At 46.8% G+C, this 13,009-nt stretch overlaps 1 protein-coding gene across 2 annotated transcripts in view; it reads left to right on the forward strand.

Annotated features, from left to right (window-relative positions):
- Positions 1–1,682: 1,682 nt before the first annotated feature.
- ESYT2 (extended synaptotagmin 2) overlaps positions 1,683–13,009 on the forward strand; it is an 82,172-nt gene continuing 70,845 nt past the window's right edge. For both annotated transcript variants that reach the window (XM_045863959.2, XM_045863960.2), the window contains exon 1: positions 1,683–2,074. In XM_045863959.2, the coding sequence (XP_045719915.1) occupies positions 1,763–2,074 (312 nt within the window). In that variant the 5' untranslated portion in view covers positions 1,683–1,762. The remainder of the gene's footprint in view (positions 2,075–13,009) is intronic.

The raw sequence follows: 13,009 nt of genomic DNA on the forward strand, positions 1-13,009 counted from the left end.
AAAAAAAAAGAGCAAGAAAAGGAAAACCTCTTCCCTTGCTTGAGGTTTAGTGTCCTTGCCCAAAGTTGAGCGTTCTAGACCCTAGAGCGAAGTTTCTGAGATCCATTTCTGTATCTCCATGGCCACACACACATACATGCATACGTAATTACATACAGACCTGAAGACAAGGGAAGAAGGGGGGTGTTGTTTATTCATCCAGGTGCTAGCCCGGAGACATGGTGGTAAACGTAATAAATACGGTTGTTGCCCTCACGGAACTTAAAGCCTAGCTGAACCACTAATGAGACGCTGGCAGTGCCATCCATGCCCGCCAGTGCCTCCCCCCCCCCCAAAAAGCTCCTGCTGGCATCAAGTCTTTGATCGGCTGTTTTGCTGATGGTGCTGTGATGGCAGTTTGGTCTGCAGCGGGCAGTCTTCCCCACCTTGCCGGCTTTCACTCTGCACAGCGAGGCAGTCCGTGGAGCGTCACTGTTTTGTCCCGAAGACACCGGGCTTTGTCCCTGCAGCCATCACAGTTACCACGTCGTTATTCCAGGATCCCTGCAATACCGCAGGGAAGAAGAACTCGTGCGACACGAGGTGCTCACGCCAACCAGGGGCTTAAAAACAGGGCGCTAAGTTCCCGCCCCGCCCAGAGATGACCAAGGTGCCCAGCAACACAGACTCGAGGAGTGAGAAGGGGAAACTAGCTCTGCTGCTACATCGAATCAAAGTTCCCCGGGAAGCCGAACCGGGAATCACCCTGATGGAGCTCCCGGGAAAACAAGGTAGTCACGGGGCGCGAGGTCTTCTCGGACACCGCACGCAGGGCCCGAGCTCGGAAGCAGCGAGTCGGCCGGGACCAAGGCCTTTCACGAAGCCGCACGGCGTTCCGCTCGGAAGCAGGCGCTGGGCTCGCGCGGGGGCGCTTCACGTTCCGGACGCGGGCAGGCCGCCCCTGCTGGGCCTCGCAGCCCCGAACAGCGGCGCGGCCCCCAGCAGAAGGCGCCCGGCTCCGTGGCCGGGCCCCCGCGAACGGCGCCCCGCTGCTCAGAGCGCGGCTCTGTCCGACCCCGCGGGAGCGCGTACGGTTTCTCAGAAAAGTCACCGAACAGGCACTGCCGAACAGCGGGCAAGTCTCACACCCACGCGGGGACGCGCCCTCCTCGTCCCCCGCCCCGGCAGGCAGCGACCGCGCGGGCGCCGAAGCCCGAGCCCGCCCCGCGCGGGGACGTCGCGCGCAGGCCCGCCCCCGCCCCGCCCCCGAGGGCGGCCGACCGCCCCGCGGGAGCGTAAGGCGGCCGGGCCCGCCCACGCAGCGAACGTACGTGCTCTGGACGCAGGGCCGCGCCCCGCCCCGCCCACCCACGTGACGGCGCGCCGGGCCGCCTTAGCGGCGCCGCGCACGCTGTCTTCCCCGTCGGCCCCGCCCGGCCCCGCCCACCCACCGCGAATACGTGGCTCGGGTCCAGGGCCGCGCCGGGCCGCCGCAGCGGCGCCCCACCCCGCGCGATGACGTCCGCGCCGACCCCGCGCTTACTCCCGCCTCGAGTGGCGGCCGCACGGTGGCGCCCCCCGTCAGCCCCCGCCCGCCCCGCCCGGCACCAGGCCCAGGGCCGCGCCCGGCCGCCGCCCCGCCGCCCGCCCGCCCTGCGTGCTGACGTCGCACGCCGCTCGCGGGCGGAAGCGCGGGCGGGCCCTAGCGCCGGCGCGGTCCCTTCCGAGGGCCGCTGGTGCGCGGGCTGAGCGTCCGCGGCCCGGTCGACGCGAGCGCGGCGCCATGAGCGGCGCGGAGGGCCGTGGCCCCGGGGCCGACGCCGCCCCCGCCGAGCCCCCGGGCGCGGTGCTGAGCGTGGACGTCGCGGGGCTGCTGGCGCAGCTGGCGCGCAGTTTCGCGCTGCTGCTGCCGGTGTACGCCCTCGGCTACCTGGGCCTGAGCTTCAGCTGGGTGCTGCTGGCGCTCGGGCTGCTCGTGTGGTGCCGCAGGAGCCGCGGCCTCAAGGCGACCCGCCTGTGCCGCGCGCTGGCGCTGCTGGAGGACGAGGAGCGCGCCGTGCGCCTGGGGGTGCGCGCCTGCGACCTGCCGGCCTGGGTGAGTGCGGCTCCCCGCCGGGCCCGTCGTCCGCCCCGCCGTCAGTTTCGCCTGCCGGGGGTCCCCGCGGCTAGGGCCGCGCCCCTCGCCCAGTCCCGGTCCGCAGACTCCCCACGCGCCCCCGGAGGGGCGCCTTCCCTGCCCCGCCGAGGCCCGCGCGGAGCCGCTCCGGTGAGGGGCGCGGGCGCGCTGGCCGTGACTCGCGCCTCTGGAATGTGCTCTGGGCGGCGGCGGCGGCGGCGGGCTCTGCTCGCAGCGCCGAGCCGCCCGGAGCCGCCGGCCCTGCCCAGGCCTGGACACCGCCGGCGCCCGCTCGTGTTCCCGGGGAGCGGGAGCGGGAGCGGGCGGGCTTTCCCTGCGGCAGCCGGTGGGGGAGAGGTTGGAGCTGCGTCCGCCGCGGGCTCTGGCGTCGCTGCGCTGCGTCGGGCACGGCTGAGCAAGGAGGGTCCCCCGGAGGGTCTGATGGCGGCATTCGTACAGGGCGAACTGATGCCAGTGCGAATTTGGGAGGCCGCTGGCGGAACTTTTTGGAAGAGCCGCACGGACAGCAGGAGTCGTGATATCGATTGTTTTATTTTTACCCCAGGCACTTGTCTGCATGATTTGTTTCTGCAGCGAGGAAATGAATGCGGTGGGTTTCCTCCTCTTTTTCTCCTCTCTCCCTGGCTCTTTCTTAACCAGGAGTGGCTGCCACAGCTTCAGACTACAGGAAATAGTGCCCATTTTGAGGTAAATGATGTTCCCGTTAGGCTTGCTGTAAACTTGGTATGAAAATGGCCAGCCGGTGAGTTTCCCAAGCGTCCTTTTCTCTTAGAGGAGAAAAGGGCTTGGAGAGTGATCGCAGTTCCCAGTCATAAGACACCTGTGAAGTCCGGCGTGGGGCGTAGGACACAGGAGGCGAACAGACAGAGGTTGGGACGCGGGGGAACCCAAGGCCGACAGGAACCTAATGGTACCACCTTGTGATGGCAAATACCCGTCTGTTGCTTTCGTAAGAAAACCAGTGAATTACTCCGTCCAGAGTGTGCGTGCAACAGTAGGAGCAGACTTGTATAGGCAGAGTTAGGATTTCTGTATTAGTAGTACTTTGACTTTTACTGTACAGACTTTGGTTTTGGGAGTTCTGGACTTTGGGGTGGTATCTTGCTGTGAATAAGGTACATTTGTACGTGTTTTCATGGTGTGTCGTTGACAGCTATGATTCATCGCAGGGGGGAAGCACAGGAAAACATGAACCAATGTGGTACTCACTTCCTAACCCCACTTGTGGGTATGTTCCTGACGGTTTTTATCTGTAAATAACAATTTATACTGGGTATGGAAAAAAAGATAACATTACGACGTTGAGAAAAAATACCGTTTTGAATTAAGGCTACTAGGATATGAAAAATGGTCTTACTTAACCATGTGATAGTTCTATAAGAACTTGGTCCTGTAGCTTTTATATAAACCATATTATTATCCATTCTTCACTCTTTTTTCCCGGTAAATAGGGAAAAGGCCTGACAGGTTTGGGTTGATGGATTGAGGACTGGCCTTTTGTCGTACCAATGTCTCTCTATCCTGTGTTAATTGGGACCTGTAAAATTAGACCATGGGTGAAGGAATATTCTTGAGTTTTTATAGAAATGAACAAGGACAATTTTCCACTGCTATTTTTATTTATTTGAAATATTAGAAGTTGGTATGGTGAAGTCTGCCCCTTTCCTGCCTTTACAACTGCCAGTAAATGCTGATTCTATGGCTGCAAATAAGTAGAGACCCAAATCTGTCATATACAGCACTTCTTAACTGTTTTGACAGTCTTTTATTACTCTCATACTTTGATGATTAAGATTTAAAGCAGTCAGCTTCCTTATTAGGCTGTTCTGTATTCTTATGTACAAGCTTTTCTTCAGGGAGAGTGTTCTTCCCATAGTTCTTTTGGAAGTCCAGGAGATTTTATCTGTAGCCAGAATTGAATATGTATAGGTGGAGAACCAAATGAACAAGAGAAAAGAATACACTTCGGTCTCATGTGAAGGAAGGGCAAATACTTGTTTTTATTCTTAGTGTTAATCATTGACTTACACTTTAATAAAACTTGGTGTAGACTTGTAACAAAATAGTCCATGTAGCTAGATCAGGAACCATGGTTTAGTTATTTTAAACTGTGGTTGCAACTTCAGCACTTATATCCTAGAGGGATTATGGGCTTTGAGATGTTTAGAGACCTGCTCAGGGATGTGAAGGGGATGTGGATGCTGCTTTGGTTTTTTAGTTATACCAGCGCTGCTGCTGCTGCTGTGATTCGAAAAGTTGCATTGCTGAGTTACGTAGTCTAAATGCTTCGTCATAAAGCATCATGTCTTTTAGTTTAAAAACTAAGTGGATTTAGAGTTAGGATATATGCATTCATCAACTTGTATACTCTGGTTTTAATAAGGCTTCTGTTTTAGATTAGCATTAGTCTCACTTCACATTTCAAGACAGGAGACTATAGAGCTAGGACTGAACTATAAATAAATATATGAATTAGAAATAAATTAATGTTATAGTAAATATATTTATATAATATAGCTTTCGATCCTGCAAAGAGCCAATTATGAAAAACTGACTAGTAATGCAGTGTTCTTGTTAGGCCTAGTGAATCTTTCATCTTTTCTGTAGGTTTTCATGATCTCTACATTGGTCACAACATTTAACTTAGAATAATATCACAGACATTGTGAATATGCTAAAAACCATTGAATTGTACATTTTAAATGAGCAAACTGTATGGTGTGTGCATTATATCTCAGTGGTGCTATTTAAAAGTATTATGGACACTGAATTTCTTTTAAAAATAGATGAAAAGGGGAGTTACAATACATAGAAAACCATACATATGTCCTTGCTTATGGAATTCTAGCTAAAACTGTTACAACTCTTTTACTTTTATTAAGCTTTTTATTTTAATTCCAGTATAGTTAATATACAGTGTTATATTATTCAGTGTACAATAGAGTATAATAATGCTACAACTTTTAAAAATTATTGTTCCAACTTAAATTTTAAGGCATTTACGTTTTAGGGAATATTTAATGAAAAGTGTGGGCTTATGAATGAAAACTAGCACGATAAATATTTTTACCTTAATCCTAATGTTACTGTAAACATTGATAACATAATGGCTAGACAAATTCTAATAAATGAGATAGAAATCATGGTTCAAAGAAACAAACAGCTTACATGTGTGTTTTTCTGTGAGTTATTAGAAACTCTTTCCTTTGATTCAGGGTATTGACACATAATTATGTATGTTTAAGAAATTTAGGGTATAGATTGGTTTGTTTTATATTAGATTCATTTTATCATAGCATGATTTTTGAATGTATTGTTGTGGTCTTTTTTTATGTTTTTTCTAATCTTACTTAAATTCAGTTAACATATAGTATATCATTAGTTTCAGATTCTTATGGTCTTTTGCATTTTATTATGTTTTGTTAAGTCATTATCTGTTTTGGTTTCCATGACACAATGCTGCCCAGATGAATCTTCTTTCTCCACTTAAAGATCTGAGGACCTACTATATGCAGAAGTAGAAGAGGTCATCCTGCCTTCATGTGTGTGCCATCTTTTAGGTAGATATAAGGCAGAATGTGATAGCCCCAGTGCCATGGTGGTCAGAACAGAGGATGAGGTGGTTAGTGGTGAGGGGATGCATATAGACACATTTATGGACTTTAAGAATAGAAGGACATGGCATTATACTCTATGGGGACAGTAGGATAAACATGCAGGAGCAGGAAATCAGGCATATCCTGTGGTGGGACTATCATAGCCCACCTGGACTGTCTCCTTCAGGAGGGAGCTGTATGGAAGGTGATGAATTGAGGCTCAGGGATGAGTAGATGTACTCCATCCAGCTAGGGCCCGAGTTCTCAGGGCAGCTCTCCCAATTCACAGGGATCCTGTATTGAGCATAAATATAAATACTACTGTTAAGACTCACAGTGTTTTGGCATGGGAGGAAGGGGAGATAGTGATGGATTCAGAATTAAACTTCTGAAATCAGAAAGTGGAAGTGCCTGTGCAGTGGAGTAGAGTTCTTCCTTCAGCTGCCAAAAAAACAAACCAAGATTATTGCTAGATTGTTGCTTTGTACCGTGGAGGTAGCTGGAAGTACCCGCCCACCTTCCCTCAAATAGACCATTCTCTTTCACTCTTAATAATCTTTTTGTGCTTAAATACTGAGTCACCTTGTGTTCTTTTGGAGTTGGGTGGGGCACAGTTCTTACATAAGTAGTATCAGTGGTTTCTTTTGTGTGGAGCCATTTTTCCATTAAACATGTTTTATTTGAGAGTTTTCTTGTGATCTTTCTCTGTGTCATTGACTTTTCTTCATGTATTTTTCTTTTTTTTATTATTTTTTTCAATATATATTTTTTTAATATTTATTTATTTGAGAGAGAGAGCATGAGAGAGAGCACATGAGAGGGGTTAGGGTCAGAGGGAGAAGCAGATTCCCTGCCGAGCAGGGAGCCCGATGTGGGACTCATCCAGGGACTCGAGGATCACGACCTGAGCCGAAGGCAGCCGCTCAACCAGCTGAGCCACCCAGGCGCCACTTCATGTATTTTTCTTAACTGTCACAAAAGTCCCTACTTTTTTTTTAAGGAAACCATTTATTTTTTTAATTTTTCCTAGAGTAGATCACATTTTAAGAAAGTAGCTCGATTTACATGTAGGGATTAGAAGTGAGCCTTTATGGATTCCTCTATTTACTCAACCCACATTTATTAGCATTTGCTATGTTTCAGGTCTCCTGCTAGGTGCTAGAGATGAAGGTGTATAAGATAAGGCCTTAAAAACTCAAGAATTTACTAGCTGAGGGGCGCCTGGGTGGCTCAGTCGTTAAGCATCTGCCTTCGGCTCAGGTCATGATCCCAGGGTCCTGGGATCGAGCCCCGCTGTTGGGCTCCCTGCTCAGCGGGAAGTCTGCTTCTCCCTCTCCCACTCCCCCTGCGGTGTTCCCTCTCTTGTTGTCTCTCTGTCAAAAAAAAAAAAAAAATTCATCATTCCAAACCACCCATAATAGTAGTTGGTGGAAAATTACAACAACCTTGAATGGAATTGTTACTGTGAATTTTTCTATTTGTGATGAACAATACTAAAAATCATTTGTTCAGGAAAATGTGGTTTAGAATTTAAGTTTTCTTGACGCTTAACTACGTATGGAGAAAGGAAAGGCAGACCTTTCTTAGGTCTTTCTGTTGGTGAAGTGGTATGTGTATATTCATTTTCTTAAAAATTATGCCATTTAGAGCATTTTGTACATTTACTAAGGTAACATCTAGAGTCTTTAAATTGATCAATTTTAAAACAAAGATTTTATTGATGAGGATTAAAACTTTATTCTAGACTTTGTTGATCTAGCTATGGATAGATGTCCAGTTTTATGCTCTACTGTCTTTGCTTTGTGAAAGGCAGTTTTAGGATTACTCATGGTGAACATCTCTGTGACCCACAGTTCAGCACCTATCGGATTACAGCAGGGTATGCAAATGAGGAAAGTATCAGTGCAAAATAACAGCACATCTTGAGTGCACCCATGTGTCCTGGTGACTATATACAGGAATTGGTGACAGCCACACCAGCAGCAGATGTGAAAATACTAACCTGACAGTTCACACTATACTTTCCTTTTTATTATTTGGAAAATTGTCATTGAAGTTGAATTTGAAGTTCTTTTGTTTACTCACTGAAGTTCCTCTTACCTATTTTTAATGAACACACAGTTGTGTTTTTATTTCCCCCAAAACACATAATCTTTCCATTATGAGAAGAATGCAACCTTGTTGTAGGACATTTCAAGCTTTGGAGAAGAGTACTATGAGGAAAAAGTCACCTGCATCCTGCTAACTGAAAAATGATGACCATTATTAACTTTTTGACGATTTTCTGAATCTTTAATGCATATGGATATACGTGTACGTGTGTGTGGGGGGGGTATCCTCCTCCATTAAGCATTACATGGTGGACATATGTCATTATTCAGGAATATGACTTTGGTTATTGCAATATTACCTATTTTATGTGGCTGCTGTGTTTTATATAAATGATGTCTGACGGATTTCAAAAACAAGATTGTTAGATATTATATGGTAAGAAAGATAAAAGTAGAGTTTGAGATATAGTTAATATTGTGCTCTTTTCAAGTTATGAAAGATTATTTGTTTGAGCTATATATCAGATCTGTTCCAGGATACATGAACTATTTTTGAACTCATGAGAGTAGCATGATAATTTTATAGACAAAAATCTCACTTTGGAGGGCAGTGTTTCTTTTCGTATGGTGTTGATGTTCAGATGCACAGTTGATTCATCCAGATCCCCTCTTAGGTAAATAACCTTGAGAAGGAGAGCATTCCCTGCATGAGGAGTCACAATTGTAAGTAGCTTTCCTTCCTCTGCTGTGTGGGGACATTGAAGTTTGTTAACAGGAGGAGTGTTTTAAACTGAAGTTGTGGCTTCATGTAGCAGTGTCGTAATGGTCACTTGGAGATTGCTGAGAAGACTCACTGGATCGTCACTGACTTTGTGTTATGTCACCTGGCAGCCCTAGGTCGCTGAGCGGTGTGTGCCGCGAGCAGATGAGTGGGCTGCCCTCCTGGCACCAGGCCCGCCCATGATGGCCGTGCTGCTTAGGTGCACACTCGAGGCGCAGGCTCGGGACCTGGTAGCGTGAGTTCCTGTTCAGGCCCAGTCCCTGCCTAACTCTGCACTTGGGCAAGTCCCTTACACCCTTTAGACCCTCATTCTCATCGTTAGGTAAGCACTGAAATGAGCCATGAAATGAACATGGTGTGGTTATGAGGCTGGAATGAGGAAAGGCCTGGGAGGGCAGTGGCAGCCAGTGGTGCCCTTGAGTTAGTGATCTTAGTGGTTCATGCTCCCTTTCGGTTGCCCTGGTGTTGCTGCCAGTTTCCTGCTGCCTGAGTCATTTCTCTTACCTCCCCCACCTCTCCTCCCCCACTTCAACTAAAGGAGGGCAGATGAGACCTGGGGTTTCTCTGTTTCTGTTTCACTGTGGTTTGTTTGTTTTGTTGCCTAGTTTATCTACCTTAATGCTTTGTTACTGTTAACATTCGAAAGTGCTACTTACAATTTCTCTCTTTTCTCTGTATATCCCTAAAATGATAGCCGAGGAACCTAAGTTATTAACCCTCACCCTTGCTGCTGCTTCCTTAAATGCTGCCCTGAGGACATGGTTAATTTTCCCTGTTCTGCTTGAAGCACCTGGCCTGATGCCCTGGATAACCATAGCTGCGTTCCGACAGTATCATGTTGTAAATTTTTTTCATTCTAACACTCATTCCTCTTGTGAAATTTAAATAAGTGTTGGTTAATGACTGAAGTGGGGATTTGAAAATCCACTCCTGTTTCTGGGTCAGCTATAATAGTTTAACCTAACCTGTATTATCTGTGGAGTTGTTTCCTTCTGTTTGCATCGAGGGGTGGTATGTTTTAGGTTTCCCCAAAATAAGGTAGAACGCTACAAGAGAAATCCGGTGATGTGGGAAGAGAACATTGTCCAGCTTGCTTCATGCCGTAAATACTGCCCTGGGGTACGAGTCACGTACTGGTACTGGTTTTTGGTTAACGGTGCTCACGTTGTGAGATACCAGCATCAAATTGCTACAGTTATTGATCTGAGCAATACTCTTTTTTTTTTTTTAAAGATTTTATTTATTTATTTGACAGAGAGACACAGCGAGAGAGGGAACACAAGCAGGGGGGAGCGGGAGAGGGAGAAGCAGGCTTCCCGCGGAGCAGGGAGCCCGACGTGGGGCTCGATCCCAGGACCCCGGGATCACGACCCGAGCCGAAGGCAGACGCTTAATGACTGAGCCACCCAGGCGCCCCGATCTGAGCAATACTCTTATTTTCCATTTTCTTACTAAACTTTGCTTACATATTTGTTAAAGCATTTAGTTAAATCTGCTTTGTCCTGTACCTGTGTGTAGGATTGGAAGTTTGAAACAAGGACTTTCAATATCCATTTTAACGTCTAGCAGAAGGCATTTATATACAGTTTACTCAGTAAACCTAGTGAATTTTTGGAAGAGTGAACTACGAATTGCTTGTTTTATTAGGACTTCCTACACCCAGTTTGTGAATTGTTACGTAATCCCCATGTTGCCATTATTGTACATATTTGAGGTGAACTGTCTACTGGGTTCGTTAATTTATTTCACTCATGCCATAAATATTTAAATGCCTAGCAAGTGAATACATAAGATCTGTTAATACTTTCTAAGTTAATGTCTGAGTACTGGGTTTCTAAAAGCAAAATCCCAAATGTAATTCAAATCATAAATGACAATATAATTTCTAGTTACTTTTTCACATGCATAAAGATCTTGAAATCTACCCAGTACTTAATACAAAGTGTTGATTTTATGTGATAGCTTGAGTCAGCTTGTGGTTTTACAATGGTGGAAATAAAGGAGTGAACGTTGCTATGCTCATGAAGTAGTTTAAAAGGAATTACCCATAGATTGTAATTTCATAGTGAATGGAGCTAGAGGGGAAAGGTTACAGCCGGTCTTTGCTTGCTGCCTGCCCTGGGACCACTAACAAAATACTGCAAACTTGGTGGTTTAAGACAACACAGATTTATTTTTCACAAGTCTGGAGGCCACATGTCTAAAACCAGTTGCTGTGGGTTGAAACCAAGGGGTCAGCAGGTCTGTGCTCCCTCCGGAGGCCTTTCCCAGTTTTTAGAGCTGCATTCCTGAGCTCCTGGCCCCCTCACTGTCTTCAAAGCCAGTAGCTGTTTCCATTATCACGTTCCTTTCTGATTTCTATTTCAGATCTCCATAGGCTCCCTCTCAGAGGGATGCTGTGATTGCATTATGGTCCACCTGGATTATCCAGGATAATCTTCCAAACTCAAGATTCCTAATTTGTCACGTCTGAAAGTCCTTTTTTGCTATATAAGGCAACATTCACAGATTCTAAGGATTAGGACGTAAATATCTTTTGGGGAGCCATTACTGAGCTGCTCTATGTCTTGAGATACTCGGGAGCCAGGATGGCTAAAAAATGGTAATTATGGCTCAGCCATATTTCATCAGTTCTGAAAGACACTCCCACCCCCACCCCCCACTTCATATCTGTGGACTCAGATTCATGTCACAACCATGTGTCATTGTTAGCATGCTCTTTCCTTCTTAGTGGCACAGAGAGTAATGGTCTGTTTTAAAATTGATCTCATATTGTATTCAACACTGTGGCTGTTCCCCTTTCCCTCTGTGGCCCTAGTGCCTGGGAGTTATGTGTGGTGTTGAAGAGATGGAATAAGCAGAAACAAATGGGAGAAAGAGGAGCTGAGCCTTTGGAAGAAGGGCGGCCTACAGGTGGCAATGTTTTTGCATTGTAGGTGAGGAGATAAGCACATGAAGCAGGGCCTTGCAGTGTGTAAATGTAGGAGTTTGGGCTTGATCTAATAGACATTAGGGAAGCATCAAAACATTTAAAAGAGTGGTGTGTCCCAAGTTTAAAAAGGGCACGTACTGGGTGGTATATGAAAGTGTTGAATTACTGTATTGTACTCCTGAAATTAATATAACACTGCATGTTAAATGATTGGAATTAAAATAAAAACTTTTAAAAATAGTAAAAATAAATAAAAATAAAAAGGGCATATATAACAAGATAAATTTTGGAGTAATAGACCGAGGGGACAAAGACTGTGGCCAGTCTGAGCATAAGGAAGGAAGGAATGCCTCAATCTCATGGAATCACATTGGGAAGGAAGGAAGAAAAGAGAGGAGATGGAAAAGTGAAAGATGACTCCGGGTTGCTTGCCTGGGCTCCTGGGTAAGGAAATGATGATGCCATATACCAAATAGGATACATAGCAGCAGTTTGGAGGCCTAGGGATAAGGATGGGAGTTAAGCCTAGGGGAGTTCCAAGAGGTATTATCCAGACAGCAGCCAGTGACACACATCAGTATGTGTTCAGTTCACAGGTGATGGGTGGCTGAAATCATGCTTGAAGTGGGAGATGGAGAAAGGGTATGCAGGTAGAATAACAAGAGCTGGTGGCCTACCACAGACCCTTTGTGTTTCTGGAGGAAATCAGGGGATGGGAAAATAAGGAAAATGGTTAATGCATTTAGTGCGTACTATATGCTTACTTACTCTCTACATAGAACTCATTTAACTCCCACAGACGTGTTACCCTCTTTTTACAGATGAGGAACCTGACAGCATGCTCACTCTTGAGAGGTTCTGTGACTTGCCTTTAGTCCCAGAATTGGAAGTGACGGGCTGGGAAGTCTGCTGTCTGTCGTGCCATTGTTTCTCTGTTCTCCACTTCTCTTGATGGTAGTGAAGAAGGAACTGGGGATTAGACATCGTCTTATCTAGTTGATAATTTCCGCTTTTCAGAGGAGCAGGCTGAGGCCCTCGGGGTTCAGCAGTTACCCCCAGGCACACCAGCACCAGAGGCGATGCTGGGGTGAGGTCAGGCCTCGCTCCATGCCCCGAGGGCCAGGCCGGCCGTGGCAGCTGCAGGGCTGGAGGGGCATTGCTGCCCACTAACAAAGGGCCATCTCGGTGGCCAAACAGATCTTCAGTTTACACAGCCTCCGCCTCCGCCTTCTCCGTTCACACGCTAGGGGTGACAGCTGCACGGTGGCGTGGATTTCAGGGGGTTCTGACCTGTGTATTTGGTACAAGTAATAGAAATGTTCTTTCTTGGCCTTTGTTTCCTCCTTACATTTCCACGTGTTTGTATGGGATCATTTTCCTTCAGCCTGAAGAACTCACTTACATGTTTGTTTTAGTGCAAGTCAGCCAGCAATGAATTTTCTGTTTGTGTTTGTTTACAGAAAAAAGTGAGCAAATAATACAGAATTCTTGTATTCCAACCTACATACAATTTCTTATATTATTAACATATTG

The sequence above is a fragment of the Mirounga angustirostris genome, unplaced genomic scaffold, assembly GCF_029215605.1.
Source record: "Mirounga angustirostris isolate CCGP_5_RB_7025 unplaced genomic scaffold, mMirAng1.0.hap1 SCAF_12, whole genome shotgun sequence".
NCBI lineage: Eukaryota > Metazoa > Chordata > Mammalia > Carnivora > Phocidae > Mirounga > Mirounga angustirostris.